The sequence below is a fragment of the Polypterus senegalus genome, chromosome 7 (assembly GCF_016835505.1).
Source record: "Polypterus senegalus isolate Bchr_013 chromosome 7, ASM1683550v1, whole genome shotgun sequence".
NCBI classification, from domain to species: Eukaryota; Metazoa; Chordata; class Cladistia; order Polypteriformes; family Polypteridae; genus Polypterus; species Polypterus senegalus.
The window spans coordinates 8,769,208-8,788,012 of NC_053160.1; the positions used below are offsets into that span (position 1 = coordinate 8,769,208).

Here is an 18,805-nt window from a genome sequence, read left to right on the forward strand (position 1 = left end):
GGGGGATATTTTCTTGGCACACTTTGGGCCCCTTAGTACCAACTGAACATTGTTTAAACGCCACAGCCTACTGGAGTGTTGTTGCTGGCCATGTCTATCCCTTTATGACCACAAGTTCCCCATTCTCTGATGGCTACTTCCAGCAGGATAATAAGCCATGCCACAAATCTCCAATCGTCTCAAACTGGTTTATTGAACATACCCATGAATTCACTGTACTCCAGTGGCCTCCACAATCACCAGATCTCAATCCAGTAGAACACCTTTGGGATGTGGTGAAATAGGAGATTTGAATTACGGATTTGCAGTCGACAAATCTGCCACAACTGCAGGATAATATGAAGCAAAATCCTTGAGGAATGTCTCTAGCACCTTGTTGAGTCTATGCCATGAAGAGTTACTGCAGTACTGAAGGCAAAAGAGGGTCCAACCCGACACTAGCCAGGCATACGTAATAAAGTGGCTGTTGAGTGTATATGTAAGTGTTTTGAGTTTTCAGTTAGTAAGAACCAGGATACCAGAATGAACTGAATAAACAATACAATACAATACAATTTATGTTTGTATAGCCCAAAATCACACAAGAAGTGCCGCACTGGGCTTCAATAAGCCCAGCCTTGACTCTCTAAGAAGACAAGGAAAAAACATTGAATGGAGAAAAAATGGAAGAAACCTTGGGAAAGGCAGTTCAAAGAGAGACCCCATTCCAGGTTGGTTGGGCGTGGTTGGGCGTGCTGTGGCTGTTTTTTTAAAAAAAAAAAAAAGTAGGTAAATATGATACAATACACAGAACAGAACACAAGTAATCCTCAATACAATACAATAGTGTAATAGAAATATTACGTGTACAAAGCAGAATTCAACAGTAGATGATATTACATAATACGATTTGGATCTGTTCAGAGTCCTGGAGAACCACAGCCATCAAGCTGCCTCCACATATTGGACATTCCACAGCTGAGTCAGTGCTGGGCCAGCCAATCCAATGACAGGACCCCTCTACCCATTGATTCCTGTGATCCTAAACCAATGTGGTGCCTGGTTCATTAGTAGCTGAGTGTCAGAAGTTCACTTTAGTCTGCACTCTTGACAGTTGTGATGGTAAGCGTATAACCTATAATTATAATTTGTCAACATCAGGCACATGGCAGGAACCAACTGCATTAAAGACACCAGTCCACCACACTACACACACCTATACTCCGGTATACAGGTCCAGTTTAAAGTTGCCTGTTTACCTATTATGCATGTATAGGATGTGTGGAGAAGATTGGAGAACATAGAAATGTGGGGAACACACAGACTGTACACATACAGTGCATGTGGCGGGATTTTAATTGAGTCTCCTGGAGCTGTAAAATGGCAGCACTGTTAATCCGGAAGTATTTTGCTGGGGAAAGAAACCTAATCCTTTAAATGCAGCATTATCAATGCTCTACTATTTAAATATTTATATGTACTTATTTTATATTTAGCTTCATCAATGGTGGAGTTCTTTGAGATTTAATATCCTATCTCCCTGTTTAAATCAATGTTTATGAAAATGTGATTTTTTGATTTGTTTATTTATTGAACATATTTTGAACTATAATGATTTCTCTCTTTGATATCATTAAACTTTTTCAGTACATTTGCATATATAGTGACGTGCTGCATTGACATCTATTCGGGGAATGATCAACTGCTTAGCTGAGTTGTTTCACCAAGACAGACAGGGCTATTGCAGTAGGTGCTTTTCACATTACAGGAATCCATGTCCATGATATGTTCTGTGAAATAATGACGTCATGCGATTTTTGGATGTTGTGCAAATTCAAGAAACATTATTGGAGCTCCTTTATCCCAACAACTATACGTATGCATAAAGACTCACTGTGATTGTGACAGCCAAGTCAGAAGTTTTCTTTTTAATTTTCTTCTTTGTTCAAACCAAAGTGTGTGTGTATATGTATGTGTGTGTGTGTATATATATATATATATATATATATATATAGATATATATATAGAGAGATATAGATATATAGATATATATATAGATATCTATATAGATATATATATATATATATAGAGATAGATAGATAGATATAGATATACTGTATATATATATATATATATAATACATACAGTGGAACCTCGAGATACGAACAGCTCTGTATACAAGAAATTCAAGATACGAGGAAAGTATGAGCGAAAAATTCGGATCTAAACACAAGCATTGGCTCCCGTAATGAGCCACGAGCCAGGCTGTGGTTATGCGTGACGCGTTTCCCGATCCGCCTCGACTCGGGGATTCACCCAAGCTGACGCTGCCAGCCCGTCAACTCACTCAGTGTTCCTTGTTCTCCCGTAGCGTGAGGATCTGCGCGTTTGTGCGCTCGTGATTTCATTGTTTCGCTGTAGCAGTTCGTCGTATAAGCGTATCCAAAAATATCGCGGACATGCAGACGGAGAATAGGAGATGATTGCCCTCAAGAGGAGTACTAGGGTGTTGTACCGTGTTAGCCATTATTGCTGTAGAGAAAAGCCAAGCAAAATAACACCTTTTATTGGCTAACTAAAAAGATTACAATATGCAAGCTTTGATTACATCTTGCCTAAAGAAATGGCCTGAGTTGCCTCGAAAGCTTTCATATTGTAATCATTTTAGTTAGCCAATAAAAGGTGTCATTTTGCTTGGCTTTTCTCTACCCTCAAGGAGAGGGAGAGAGAGAGACGTGTGCGTGAGCGAGAAGAACCATCAGCTCAGTTATGATCACATGACGCTCAGCAGACAGTGCATCCATACTACTCGTATTGCAAGACATCTCTTGTTTTATCAAGACAAAATTAATTAAAAAATTTAGCTCGTCTTGCAAAACACTCGTAAACCAAGTTACTCGCAAACCGAGGTTCCACTTGTATATATTATTTATCAGTGTTATTTGTTAGGAAAATTAATTTTTATGTTGATATTTTTGGGGGTGCGGAACGGATTAACTGGATTTCCATTATTTTCAATGGGGAAGTTTGTTCTAGATACGAGAAATTCGCTATACAAGCTCAGTGCTGGGAACGAATTAAACTCGTATCTCGAGCTTCCACTGTATATACTGTATATATATCTATATATATATATATCTATATATATATATATATATAGATAGATATAGATATATATAGATATATATATAGATAGATATAGATATATATAGATATAGATATATATATATATATATTAGATAGATAGATACAGAACCTCGGTATACGTCCTTTATTCGTTCCAGACCCTTTGACTTATACCAAACTGGACGTATACTAAACAAATTTTTCCCATAAGAAATAATGGGAAAATGATTAATCCGTTGCCATGAAAAAAAAAATCCTATTGCTATTGGCATTTATACATTGATGGGGTTGTATAAAATAATTGAAACACTGATTAATACTAAAATATATAAATACAAAAGCAATTAGATGAAATAAATGAAAATTTTACCTCACTTTACTTTTTAATAACATCTTTGTTTTTCACAATCGTAGATACTGTCGTTCTCGGCAAATGGTATGCAACAGCCATGTCCCGGATACGCATGCCACCTTCATACTTTTCAACAATCAATTCAAATTTACATGAAAAAAACACAAAATCGTGTTGTGACGATGCAGGTTTGCTGTATGCTCCCATCTCCTGCCGGGGAGCCCTTGAACCCTACACCGTCGGTAATGTGCCTCACTGCTAACCTCATCGGTAACAACAAAGCAAGGGGATGGTGAAAAAGTGCAAAGTGCTTTTATTAAAACAATTAACAAAAAAAGGTGTTTAAATTAAAGTGCAGTCTCCAAAGTTCCAATAAATAATCCATAAAATCAGAAGTGAAACGTGGAGGTTAAAAACAATAGAAAAAAGTCTTCTTAAAAACAACAAAGTTAAAATAGAGCAGGAAGCATTCTTTAAAAAAAAAAAAAAAAAAACAAGAAGAAGCCCGGTGCCTTTTTACCTGGCAGCCCCCCTGCTTCCCAACAGGGGAGTCGCCCTACTTGCAGCTGACGTTAACTGCCTACTTCAACTACTTCGCTCGTCTCTCTCTGTCTCTCTCTGTCTCTCTCTCTCTCTCACTCAACCTCCCGTCCGTTCTTTCTTTTTACTCCCCTTCTAGCCGACTCGCGCTTCTGTTTATCAAGATAAGCAGCCCCAGGAACAACCATGAATGCGGACGGTCCCTCACAAGTGCACTTTGGTGAGAAACGCCCACATCGCTAATCGCCCTGACAACCTTCAGCCACATAACCACCACACCCCCTCACCAAGCTGCGAGTGCGGTGAATATTTATTTTAAAGCTGGACTTTGACAGGAGCTGTGGACCTGCTATATCACACATGTGAAAGTTCAAATTGAGTTATAGCGCGGGTTGTTCACTGAATGCTAGCAACTGGCGCACTAACGCTCGTGGGCAGTCATGGCTTTGTCTCGAGAGAGGTAATCAAGGTTAGCACGCGAGTCGTATTCCAAACAAAGGTCGTATACCAAGCAAAATTTTTCGTGTCCAAACAGGACATATACCAAATTGGACTTATTCCAAAGCAGATGTGTACCGAGGTACCACTGTGTGTGTGTGTGTGTATATGTATATATATATATATATATATATATATATATGGATATATGGGTGTGGCTGAAACATAGCCCACACAGGCTCAGGAAGCCGTGCAGCTCCCCTTGGCGGTGGTATTCCACGATTGTGGCCCAGATGCAACTCAGGGGAGCTGCCACCAAATGTTCGGGGGTAAGTAAGTGGCCTCCCATGGCTGTTCCCCCGGATTCGGTGCCAGAGGGGCGTCCCGGCCGTCACAATATCTATCTATCTCTCTATCTATTTATTGACTTATCTATGTATTTATTTTCATTTCAGTCATTTCTTAACCTGCTTAGTCCTGACCAAGCTCTATGTTGGATGCTGGAGCCTATCCCAGCTAACATAGGGTTCAAGGCAGGAACAAACCCTGGACAGGGCGCAAGTCCATCGCAGGGTATGCACACACATACACACACCCCAGCCACACACTAAGGCCAATTTTAGCATCACCAATCCACATAACCTGCATGTCTTTGGAGAATGGTAGAAAACCCAAGGAGACAAAGGAAGAACATGCAAACTCCACATAGGGAGGACCCAAGATATGAACCCTGGTCTCCTTACTGTTAGACAGCAGCTCTACCACTGCGCCACCGTGCCATTCTTCTACCTATTTATGTATTTATTTATTTAAAGAGCATCTGTAAAAAGCCGAATTGCCCCCTGGAGACAAATAAAGTTCTATCTGCCTATCTAATTAGCAAAGCTATATAAGAGATTGTAGTGTACCTGTTTTGACTAAATACAGAGAGATTAGACTCCAGCATTCCAGAGATGTCTATGAGACGAAGCATACACTGTTGATAGAGTTCATGTTAAAATAATGATAGAAAGTACAGTACAGTATTGGCAGCAAAGTTGCTGTGCATACAAGAAACATGAGATACGCATGTTGAATGCAGGAAGCGGTTGCGTTCACTATGTCTGGTTATGTCCGCTACATTCTGTTATCCAATCAGGATTTTTTTTTTTAAACTTTAACTTATATGGGATCACAGATATACAGTAGGTGTAGTCTGAAGAAACTACCGACAGAAGCAGTGGGCTGCAGTGTTTGGTTGAGGTGCATTGTAATTGTGATTCGTGTATTCCCCAGGATGGTAAGGAAGTGTAAAGAATGAGCAAATTAAAGTAGTCACAGAGAACTGAACGTTATACTGTGGGTCCATTTTAAATAGAATCTGTAGCTTTGATAAAGGGGTTTATGTTTTAAAGGAGGGGTGTCCCCATGGTAAAGTGACTTTCTCAGAGCTGGAGTTAAGATTCGGGTGAGGCACCCAAAACAGCAGTTGAACGGGTGAATTTGTGGTTTCACATCCAGTGCTTTAACCACTACACACACCACACTGTCTGCCCTTTCTGTTGGGATGGCCTCTTGGTCTAACTTTAAGGCGATGTTAATGTCTGGGCATAAAGGTTTAGCCGAAGGCAGCCTCGTAAGCTTCATTAGGAATGCATTTACTTTTATTGGAAAAAACAAAAACCGCTTTTCAGATTGGCTACAGTAAATGGTTTTCTGAATAGTAATGTAAATAAAATAAGCCTACTTTTTTTTATCATGTAACTTTTATTAACTTGTTCAATATGTTGGCATACAAGATTTCTTTGAATAAATGGATGCTCTTAAAGATATGATGAGGGTTTGTTAATTTTTTTTAAATGTCTGTACTTCATATTTTTTTTTCTAACTTTTTGCTAGTGTTTTTCTTTTTTTAATAACATAATTAGCTTTCATTTTTTTTTTTTTTTTTTTTTTTAAAGTCTCGCAGGGAATTTGAATGCTAATCTTTCTGTCCTAGACCTCTTAACTTCTTTAAACCTTTTTTCTTTTCCTAGTGAATCTCTACTGGGGTTAAAATTCTCCTTGCCTACCTCATTATCAGTATTTGAAAAAAAAAAATAGCTTGCAGTATAAATCTCTATTAAAGCCTTTTTACATTTTGAATGTAAAGAAGTGTAAATCCACTATGCAGAAGGTTTTAAGTGTTTCCCCAACACGGCAATTAATCGTATCCCAGTGCACTGTTATTTTTAAAATGTCAATTTCAGTCAGCAGTTTATATCAATGTGGAAACTTATGAGATTGCTGTAAAGACATATTTATTATGGGATGTTGCCTTTTTTTTGCTTTGTTTATTATTACCAGTGCAGACTTATTGACAGCAGTGAATTTTGTAATTGTGTATTGATAACATCATTTGGTGTAGATTATATTGTCCAAGTGGAGGGGTTATTGATTATTTAGTGTATTTTTCCAAATTGTTGTCTATTACTGTAATGAAATTAGAAAAGCCAAAACTGCCGTACCCTTGTCTCAAAGTGTGCCCATTCAGCAGTGATTTATATTTATAACACTGTGTATTCTGTACATGCAGCCTGTCTACTGTAAGTGTGTAACACGCAGCTATAAGAGCGAGTGAATCAAGTGGTCTGTAAACCACAGTGGTTCACTCAACTAACCCCTCCGAATCCCTTGGTGAGTCGTTAGACCTGCTGTCGCTTCAGTTGTAGAAATATGCAAAAGGTTCAGCTGTGCATTTGTGAATTATAAGTCCCTTTGGATAAATGTGTCCATTAAATAAACAGTGAAAAATGTGTGAGTGAATTTGTCATAACCCAAATGTCTTATAGTAAACAACCTTGTTGTAAAATGAATAGACTTGACACACCTAAAAAGGTTTGGGGCAGCCACCCGCATATTATTCCTGGCTGCAAAAGGCTTTTAAATAGTAAAGAGATGTTCTCAGTACGGACTCCAAAATGAGAACTGTTGAGGGTTTGCAAAGATTGCGGCTTTATGGGATCAGACAGGAACTGATGCAAGGGAACCGGAAGTGATGTTCTTCTGATATTAGATTGGGCGCCAGAACCGGGAGTGATATTCTTCTGGGCACCGACACCGGAACTGGAAGTGACGTCATCTGCTCTGAATCAGAACGGTTTTCCCGCGGCTGGTCTGTAGAGATAACAGAAGAAGGTTTAGTGCATCCTGCCACCCCCTGGTCTGGCATGGAATTACCTTTGCTTGGTCCATGCAACATCCTCCTATTCGCACATGTGTGACAGTATTAAGGTTACGTAAATGTAATCCGGGACGTTTTTAATGAAGACTACATGTTTGTGTCCATCTGCAGTTGTGGATATTTGATGGAAGTTACAGAGATATAACTTTATTTGTCATCAGGGGGCAAATTTTGAGTTTTTTATAGAAGCCCTTTAAATAAACAAATATGTACTCAGATACACACACTATAGTCTGAACACACACACACACACCCGAATGAGTAAAAAGAAAGAAAACTTCTGACTTAGCAGTCCTAGCCACTATATAGGAGAGTTTGGTTTTATGAAATTTGGATAATAGCGAAGAGCTTCAGAAGATTAGTAGACAGATAGATAGAACTTTATTTGTCCCTAGGGAGAAATTTGGCTCTTTACAGAAGGATCTTAAATAAATAAATGCATAAATAGATCAATGAATAAATATGTGTACACACGTTAGGCTGAGCACGCACCAGAATGACTACCATATATAATCGCATATAAGTTGTATCTTGAAACTCGAAAAATCGATCATAAAATCAGACCCCGACTTATAGGCCCATTCAAAAATGTGACACTTAATTTTTTTTTTTTTTTGTTTTTTACCACATCTTCTTGCCTCCTTCAATCTCACATCAGTTTCTCAGACACATCAAATTTTGTTGCAGCAGCGCAGTTACCAATTTCTTTTGCCACTTCAACGACGTTTAATTTGAAACCAGCTTCATATATTCTTCTGCTCGAACGCTCCATCACAGATAAGGGATGCTCTTACGCTAAAGGTGTATCAGGGTTTGAGATACAAAAAACACAAAACGGTGCAGACGTCGCTTCGGAATAGTTAGGTTATTACCGTGTGGTCACGTAGGCACAATGCAAAAAAAAAAAAAGGCTGTATGCTCCGTGGTTACTCTCTCTGGTCGGCGTTAGCATGTCATAATCTCTTGGACCAATAGCGTAAGTTTTCCGCATTCGACCTCTACGACTGACATTATAAAATACAGGAATTATATCCGACATGCAGACGGAGAATAGGAGACGATTGCCCTCAAGAGGAGTACTAGGGTGTTGTACCGTGTTAGCTATTATGAATGTAGAGAAAAGCCAACCAAAATGACCCCTTTTATTGACTAACTAAACAGATTATAATATGTAAGCTTTCGAGGCAACTCAGGCACAGGCAAGATGTAAAGTCAAGCCCCGTGAGTATATACGGTAAAAAGAAAGAAAACTTCTGACTGGGCAGTCCCAGTCACAGTGAGGTGCTATACAGACATACTGCTGTTGGTATAAAGGAGACCCAGTTGTATTTATTGAAACAAATCTGCCAAATGATTTGTTGGCTGAAAGTCCTCATTGTTGGTGTGTCAGAGAGAGGATGTGCAGCATTGTTCATAATGACACTCAGTTTTGTTTTAATTCTCTCTTTTGCGAAAACATCCAGGGGGTCCAGAGTGCATCCCCGTAACTGAGCCTGCCCGTTTAATTGGCCTGTTGATTCAGTGGGCCTTTCTTGAAGTGATGTGGGCCTTTCTTGAAATGTGGTAGCCTGGCATACCACACTGACCATCACACAGTTGAAGAAGATGTCAGAGGAAAACCGGATGGATGAACACAGTCTCCTAAGAAAAAAGAGCCTGTTCTGCCCTTTCTTACATAGTTCCTCTGTGTTCCCAGAACTGTCCAACCTGCTATTGAGGTGGATTTTTAGGAGCGCGCCACCTCTACATCCCACTCCCTGCATCAGACAAGGAGGATCTTTGGTGTGATGAAAGTCATTGACCAGTTCCTTGTTTTTTTATGAAACTAAGTTGCAGACAATTCTTTCTGTCCCAAGAAACAAAGCTGTCCACTTGACTTCTCTCCTCTGTCTCAGAAGGGCAGAGTCAAACTGACATGACGTGCTGTAATAGTCTTGAGGTGTACAGAGTGAAGATAAGAGGAGACGGGACTGTTCCTTGTGGTGCTCCAGTGTTGTTCACATCCACGTCAGAAACAAAGTCCTTGAGTCTCACAAACTGCATTCTGCCCATACAGGTACATGTGATTGTCAGATGTACCTGTATGGTCTGCCTGTCTACCCCACCCCAAAAGCCTTTTTTGAGATTCCTCTTGCTTGTGCAAATTCATCCTAATTTGAATATAAGTGGAGTCCACTTGGTTTATTGTAGTTAACAGGAGAAACACATTACTGCCCCTGCAGGAGAGTAAAGCAAACCACATATACCAGCGGATTCAAATGTATTCAGACCCCTTCACTTTTTTCCCCCCACATTAGGTTAAGGTGCAACCTTCTGCTAAAATCCATTTTTGTTCACAGTAGTTTTTTGAGAAAGTGGTTAATTAAACTATCGTTTAATTGGGAAATTGTGAGCATATAACTAGTGTGACGAGGATGGACAAGATTAGAAATGAGGACATTAGAGGGTCACTTCAGGTTGGATGGTTGGGCGTCAGAGAGGTGAGACTGTGTTGGTTTGGACATGTGCAGAGGAGAGATGCTAAGTATATTGGGAGAAGGGTGCTAAGGATAGAGCTGCCAGGCAAGAGGAATAGAGGAAGGTCTAAGAGAAGGTTTATGGATGTGGTGAGAGAGGACATGCAGGTGATGGGTGTGACAATGCAAGATGGAGAGGACAACAAGATATGGAGCAAGATGATCTGCTGTGGTGACCCCTAACGGGAGCAGCCGAAAGAAAAAAATGACTAGATGCCTTGACGTGTGAATTATATGACATGAGCAGTGTGAGATTTTTTTTATGGCCTTTTTGATGTTGTCTGCTGCTTGTCACCATAGACCCCTATTATGTCAGAAACTTTGCAGTCTCCATTTTGCATAAAATGAGATTGAGATTTTTTTACCTGTGCCATCTCTACAAACTATATGGGGTAAGTATGATATCAAAAAAAAATAATTGAGTGGAGTATTTGTTTAAGGGGTCTCGCAGTGAGTCAGAGGTTGAGGATCTGTGCTGGCAAACGTGAGGTTTAATATCCGCTAGGAGTTGTGCTTCCTGTGAATTGAATGTTAAAAATAATGAGAGGTGGTTCTGTGTTTGGACCAAATTAAACCAAAGAGACCTTAAAGTCAACCTGAGCCAATATCATTATAAGTAAAATGTGTTATTAAGAATGGCCTTCATTTTTTTGGTCTTAGCAAAGTTTTAGTTGGAGTTACTGAACGTCAGCATTTTCTGGATGAATTCAAAGTTCTTTTAGTTTGGATCTCATTTAGTTTTTTCTAGACTCTTGTTCTTATCAGAGCATCATTTCATTTAAAACAAGCAAGACACCTGGGTCTTTAGTAGGATGTTTATTTTAAGGCGACATTTTAAGATGGGAACACGATGCTGTGGAGTTTGAAATTCATTTTGTGCTCCTCTGTACGTGCGCAGTAGCTTAAAGGTGAATTGCTTACATAACACTCTTTTGATCGTACTTAATCAAATGTAATAAATCATTTACATTCCTCTCTCTGCTTATTTGTTTCTATATTGCCAAATGCTTCCCTTAGAGGTCCCCATAGTATTTACTCCTTTCTATGCATATGAGTATAATGTTTGATTCTGTTTGAATTTTAATGCATTTTGCTTTGGGAAGCACTTTGAATACCTGCTGTTAAAGCTGATATAAAATGAAAATTGTCTCATATTAGTACTTGAGTGGCACCGTTGCACTGTGGATATTGTTGCTCTGGACCCCATCTTGATATCCAGCTGGAGTGTGATCTCTGTGGAGTTTAAATTTTATTCCTGTTAGGTGCTCCATGGATTTCCTTCTGTTATCCAAAGACATGCTAGCAGACTGACTGACTGAATCTTAAATGGGCTGATACAAGGGGGCCAGGTGTCTTGTCTGTGCTTTGTTCATGCATTGGACCCATGGCTTCAGGAATAGGCAGTGGCTTCCTACTATTGAGGAACAGTTTGGAAAAATTAAAATAAATAAATATGCAATTAAATAAGTGTATTGTGAAATGTGAGAGTAAAGACATCAAAACAGAATGGTACATGAACATAAATGTATATATATACATTGACATATACATATATAATGACATAGTGAAATATGCTTTTCTTGCTTTTTCTTTATGTATTTATGTAGTACTAAGGTGCTATACCGTGTTAGCCATTATGAATGTAGTGAGAAGTCAAGCAAAATGACACCTTTTATTGGCTAACTAAAAGGATTACAATATGTAAGCTTTCGCAGCAACTCAGACCCGTTTTTCAGGGAAGATGTAATCATCATGTTATACATCTTGCCTGAAGAAGCGGCCTGAGTTGCCTCGAAAGCTTACAAATTGTAATCTCAATTTTGGAATATGGGGGACTGGCAGTTTTTATTTCACTGTTTTTAAAAAAAATATATATCTGCAAATAAATAAATGTATTATGAAATGTGACAATAAATAAAAGCAAAGTGTTATGTGGAAGGAAATTTGTCATGTTCAATGTTTTTGTTGCTTTCTTGCAGAAAACTTGTTCTGAATGAGTCACAGACAGGTGAATTAAAAAAGCTAAAACTGGGTTTGCAAGACCTTAAAGGTTGAGAAATAGTGCTGTAAGGAGGGTGGTGTGGGCAGAATACATAAGAATTGCTCATGTGGAGCAGCGCCGATGAAAACAAACATTTAAAGGCCCTCCAAGATATACAAAACTTATGAGACCCTGTGAAATAATAATATTAATAATAACAATAATAATAGTAACAAAAGGTCTAGTACTGTGGCTGGTTATGTCAATTTCTACAACATTATTTCCCAATTGTATTCCTTCGGCTGTAAATATGAATCGCCTCAACTCAGTCAACAGTAAATTGGAGCGTGACTCTGTGCATGTGCGTGTGTGTGTGTGTGTGCGAATACCGTGCAGGTAATAGAACAGTCTAAAAATATTTCCAATCTCTTTCTCTATGTGTACCTTCATCACTTCCTCAGAATCCATGTGTGTCTGAACCTCTCTTCACCAGCACTTCATCTCTCACACATCTATACTAATAAAAGGCAAAGCCCTCACTGACTCACTCATCACTAATTCTCCAACTTCCCGTGTAGGTAGAAGGCTGAAATTTGGCAGCCTTATTCCTTACAGCTTACTTACAAAAGTTAAGAAAGTTTCATTTCGAAATGTTACGCGTAACGTTCATAATTGAGTTCTACTTACGTATATATATACGTCCATAGCCTGCAGCTCGGTCGCTGTGTGAGGTGGCGTTGCGTCCCCCATCACCACGCCTCCCATGTAGTTGGCTGCCTGCCCATATAAGGCCGCAAATCCACAAGTTCATAGAAACGCTGTCGCTAAATATTCGCAGGCAAATCCACAAGTTCATAGAAATGCTGCCGCTAAATATTCGCAGGCAAATCCACAAGTTAATACCGGGAATGCCTGTTAAAGAGCTTAGATTCACAAGTAGCAATTTGGGTAGTGAGATGTCTATCGAGGTGATCACCATCGATCAAAGAATTGTCACTTACCGAGTTTCCATGCCCGGAGATGGCACCTACCTTTTACATTCTCTGTGTTACATATTGCACGGCCATATCAGGCTCACTCTTGATATCCGGAGGAACATTGTGTCTTATGTATTGAATGACTGGGACAGGTTCAAGGTGTGGACTGATGACGGTACAGGAGATAATTAGACTACACAGGAGCACTAGAAGAGTGAAATGCTTAAGCCCTTCACCTATGCATCTGCATATGAGTTGATGACTGCCACTGAATTGTCCGGTTGTCACTTTCATGTCTACCGAAATGGCCAAATATTTTACACCTTTGGAGAACCGCCAATGACTCTTAAACTTCTTAGATTCACAGGTGACGATTTGAGTAGTGGACAGTTTCATGTTTATGAATGTTTCAACGTTCAAAAGCTGAATGCGGAGTTATTGATGAAGCCTTACAGTGCTTGACAGATGCCGAATGTCACTTCAACACCTATCTATCTATCTATCTATCTATCTATCTATCTATCTATCTATCTATCTATCTATCTATCTATCTATCTATCTATCTATCTATCTATCTATCTATCTATCTATCTTATAGTGCCTTTCATATCTATCTATCTGCCTGTCTGTCTGTCTAATAGATTTTTCTATTAAACAGTAGGAATAACCAACAGAGTAGTGTCAAAGCACTGAGTCCAAGACCAGACTGACTGATAAGGGGTAGGTAGGTTGGTTTTATAGGTTCAGAGTAGGTAGAGGTGTGTCCAGCAGGTCATAGGCAGAAGTGAGGTCTGGAGTACGGTGGGGACTGACACCAGAAGTTGAGTGTGTATTTTCTGTTATGTGTGATGTTATTGAAATCAATAAACAAAGAAAAAAAAAAAACAAAACCATTTATTTCTATGGCACACCTTCATGCAAAGAATGTACCGTAGCTCAAAGTGCTTTATAAGATGTCAAAGAGAAAGTTACAAGCAAAGACAACAAATACGATTAGGTAAGAATATTCATGAATAAGTAATAAAGAAAAAAACAAATAAAAATAAATCTGGTACCACAGTAAACCCTCGTTTATTGCGGTTAATCCATTCCAGACTCTACCGCGATAAATGAATTTCCGCGAAGTAGGATTCCTTATTTATAAATTGAATATTTTCGCAGTTAGAGCATAGAAAACCTGTCTACGACCTTCTAAATATGTTTTTAACATTATTAGAGCCCTCTAGACATGAAATAACACCCTTTAGTCAAAATTTTAAACTGTGCTCCATGACAAGGCAGAGATGACAGTTCCATTTAAAAGAATGCAAACATATCTTCCCCTTCAAAGGAGTGCGTGTCAGGAGCAGAGAATGTCAGAGAGAGACAGATTGAGATAAAAGCAAACAATCAAAAATCAATAGGGCTGTTCAGGCTTTTAAGTATGCGAAGCACCGCCGGACAAAGCAGCTGCAAGGAAGGGAGAAATGTGAAGGTAGTCTTTCAGCATTTTTTAGAGGATCGTCCGTATCCTCTAGGCCAGTGTGCAAACAGCCCCTCTGCTCACACCCCCTCCGTTAGGAGTAGAGAATGTCAGAGAGAGTGAGAGAGACAGAGAAAAGCTAACAATCAAAAATTGATATGTGCTGTGCGGGCTTTTAAGTATGCGAAACACCGCGGGGGAAACATATTGTATATCATTGAGGAGTTTTATTTAATACTTAATATTTGCTCTGATTGGGTAGCTTCTCAGCCATCCGCCAATAGCGTCCCTTGTATGAAATCAACTGGGCAAACCAACTGAGGAAGCATGTACCATAAATTAAAAGACCCATTGTCCGCAGAAATCCGCGAACCAGCAAAAAATCGGTGATATATATTTAGATATGCTTACATTAAATTCCGTGATGGAGTGAAGCCGCAAATATCGAAGCGCGATATAGCGAGGGATGACTGTACATGGATATAGAAATAGTAAAATTACTATTGAAAAATGCATTTAGAAATAAGGAAAAATAAATTCATGAAATATTTATTTGTGTATACTCACTTATCTGTGCTTTAGTTTTATAGTATCATAGTTCACAATACATTTATTTATTTGCATATTGCTTTACAAAGTTTTGTCCAAAAAATTTCACCCTTTTATTCAGCATTGCAATTCTGAAAATAAATGTATGAAAACCGTAAATAATCTCACAGATTGTGACTCACAAACAAGTTTTCTGAGCCCAAATTTAAATTGATATTAGCAGGTGCTGTGTGTTCATACTAGATACCATTAACGTGTGATATTTGTGTTACTTGCGTCATTTTTCTGAATTAATTGTCTTAGCCAGTCTTTTCATTGATAATGTGTTTGCCTACAATATGTTCTTGAAAAACAATTTTTTTTTTTTATTTAATGTGAAACCATAAAGAAACGTCAAAGTTAAACAATGAGGTTTTGCCACATAAACATAATCAGTTAGTTTAAGAAAATGTTACATGCTGCTTCTGAAAGAGCTGCAGTATTACCTATTTGCACCATTTTTCATTTTAACTATAGCTTTATCAACAAATTTGCTTGGTTACTTGATTAAATATTTCACATTTTAATGGAAAACATTTTTTCCCATTTTATGAGCAGTGTTTTATGCAGAGCCTCTGTCAATTAAGAGATGTTTTTAAGAGATTTATTCCTATTTAATTGGGACAGTTTAATACTATTACTAAAAATATTTAAACATTATTTACTTAATATCTCAATGATATTATGAGTAATTAAGATTTTTTTATTTTATATAAATATGTCTGCCTAGTATTATTAACATGTCAAATGTTATTTACATGATTTTTTTTTTTTTTTAATTTTCCCCACATCAAATCTGTTTGCACTGTTGTTAAACACTTTATTAAAGACATTTGTATGAAGCCTTTTTGGAATATGTTATTTTTCTACATTTAAACCTCCCGATATAACCACGGGCAATTTCACTTAAAAGGGACTATTTATTTAATATTTAATCATGTTTAGAAATAATATAAGCTCCATTTAGTGTGCCTGACCAAAGATTGCATTTCCCTAATAGCCTGCTTTTCAACCCCCCCCCCACTTTTGTCCTTAAACAGCAAGCGACAGGCCAGCAGCAGGAAATAAACAACCTCGTTCAGCGTAAGATTGCAGTGGATCAAGAAAATGACCAAATGAAGCAAGAACTGAGTGTTTTACAGAAGAGACTGGAGGAAAAAAGTCAAGAACTTAAGGTTTGTGTGTACTTCTAGTACATCAGCTTTGAAGCAGTCCTTGAAGTTATAGCAGCCTTTGTGACAACAGAAAATGACAAGTCTCGGAGGAACATTGCCTGAGGCCTCAATAGCGCTTAAAAAATAACTTGTGGTTTCTCTGCCATGCGCCAAACTTGGTGAAAGCTGCTTTAAAAGCTGAGAATCTAAGCCTGATATCTTTTAAATAAATAGTTAATGATGGAAATGGAGCAATGGAAGTATGCAAGTGATGATGTGGCTTCTGTTAATTAGAATCTGATGGGACTCACATTATTAATTGATAAAGCTAAGGTCTGGAGAATGTGTCCTTGTGGGTCTCAAAAATAGCAGGGGACAGCATCAAAGGATGTGTGATCAATTGATGGGCTCATAGCAAATAATGTTCTCATTAGAGTTGTCATGAAATGACCCTTTACGCAGGGAAAAGGCCACTGAAACTGAACAGGTCATCTCATCTTTCACTTGTATTAAAGAGCCGCTAAGACGCTACGATATGCCCGTTCATTTAGTTCGTTTGCATATACATTCATCTCCTTGTTCCTCCTTAACAATTGCCTGTTTTACAGTATATTTTACTTTTTTGTTTCCTTTCATCTATACTCACCAGCATATTAAGGAGAAAGCAAAGAGAAAAGAGGAAGAAAGCCGACTCGCTGTGAAGAATCTCGAGGAAGAAAAAAAAGCATTAGACACACGCGGCTCTGACCTGCAAAGTGACCTGCAGAAACTGAAGAAGCAGGCAGCCCAGTGGAAAGAAGAAAAATCTGCAATTGAATCAAAAGTAAAGGTAATATTTAAAGAAATCAAGAATTTGTGTGGACGTTTCCTAGGCAGTGGAAAGACAGCTTTTCCTTTTATTCTTTACTCCTGAAGGTTTTAGCCAGTTTCTTTTTGTGTGGAACAGAGTAGTTAAAAAAAATCTTCAAAGAAGCCCAGTAATGTTATAAAACAAACTACCACAGCCAACTGCTGTGGAATGGAACATTCATTTCACCTTTTTATTCCTTAGATGCACCTGTTTCTCTAAAATTTGATGTAATAAATTCCTTCAGTAGCTTTGGGTAGTGACTGAAAGAAGGAATTCACGTGTACAAATGACAGAAATCAACTTTCTCCGAAGGGTAGGTGGGCTTTTTCTTAGAGACAGGGTGAGAAGCACAGACATGCGGTAATGCTGCTAAGCTTTTGCATTAAGGAGAGGAGCCAATTGAGGTGGTTCAGGCATCTCATATGGTTGCCTCCTGAACGTCACCCTGTGGAGGTTTTACACATATGACCAGCTGAGATCATATCCCATCGAAGACCTATGGATTGCTGGGATGATGATATCAACCAGAGTGCCTGGAAACGCCTTGAGATCCCACAGTTAATTAATTAGTTAGTCGTGGTTCCATAGTCTTCGACACTGTGTCCCTGTCCATTATAAAGCTTCCTCCACTTCTCTCTATCCTGTGCCACTTCCTCCAGGTTTCTTTCCCTTGCTGCTGCGTTTCTTGTATCCTTTTGCTAAACATCATATGACTTACAGGAAGTGATTACAGTGCATCCTCGGAGCACTACACAATGTACTTCTTTCGGCTGCTGCCGTTAGGGGTTGCCACTGTGGATCAACTTCTTCCATATCTTTCTGTCCTCTGCACACCCATCACCTGCCTCTCCTCTCTCACCACATCCATAAACCTTCTCTTATGCCTTCCTCTTTTTCTCTTCCCTGGCAGCTCTATCCTTAGCACCCTTCTCCCAATATATCCAGCATCTCTCCTCTGCACATGTCCAAACCAACACAATCTCGCCTATCTGATTTTGTCTCCCAACTGTCCAACTTGAGCTGACCCTGTAATGTCCTTATATCTAATCCTGTCCATCCTCATCACACCTAATACAAATCTTAGCATCTTTAACTCTGCTACCTCCAGCTCTGTCTCCTGCTTTGTGGTCAGTGGCACCGTCTCCAACCCATATAATATGGCTGGTCTCATTACCATCCTGTAGACCTTTCCTTTCACTCTTGCTGATACACAATGGAGCAGCAATGAAACATGCAAAACAGACATTAAAAGCAATAATAAGTACACAAATACTTACAAACGTCAGAAGTTTCACGTAATGCAGTTTGCATAATATAGCATTGCTTAGGTCATGACTGTCGATGATACCATGATGGGTGGATTGACAGATAATCGAGAATCCAGTGGGACCTGGAAAGCATTCAGGCTTGGGCTGATTTGTTTCAGATGAAATCTAATGTAAATAAATGTAAAGTTTTGCAAGAAGGAAGTACAACAACAACATTTATTTCTATAGCACATTTTCATAGAAACAGTAGCTCAAAGTGCTTTACATAATGAAGAATAGAAAAATAAAGGACACAGTAAGAAAATTAAAATAAGTCAACATTAACATAGAATAAGAGTACTGCGGTGGGTTGGCACCCTGCCTGGGATTGGT

The 18,805-nt window shown here is 38.7% G+C and overlaps 1 protein-coding gene across 1 annotated transcript in view; it reads left to right on the top strand.

Moving 5' to 3' along the window:
• Window positions 1-18,805, top strand: part of cntln (centlein, centrosomal protein) — a 503,405-nt gene that overhangs the window by 80,709 nt on the left and 403,891 nt on the right. Inside the window, exons 5-6 of the mRNA XM_039758210.1 lie at window positions 16,202-16,336; window positions 16,965-17,144. Coding sequence (XP_039614144.1) covers window positions 16,202-16,336; window positions 16,965-17,144 — 315 coding nt within the window. The remainder of the gene's footprint in view (window positions 1-16,201; window positions 16,337-16,964; window positions 17,145-18,805) is intronic.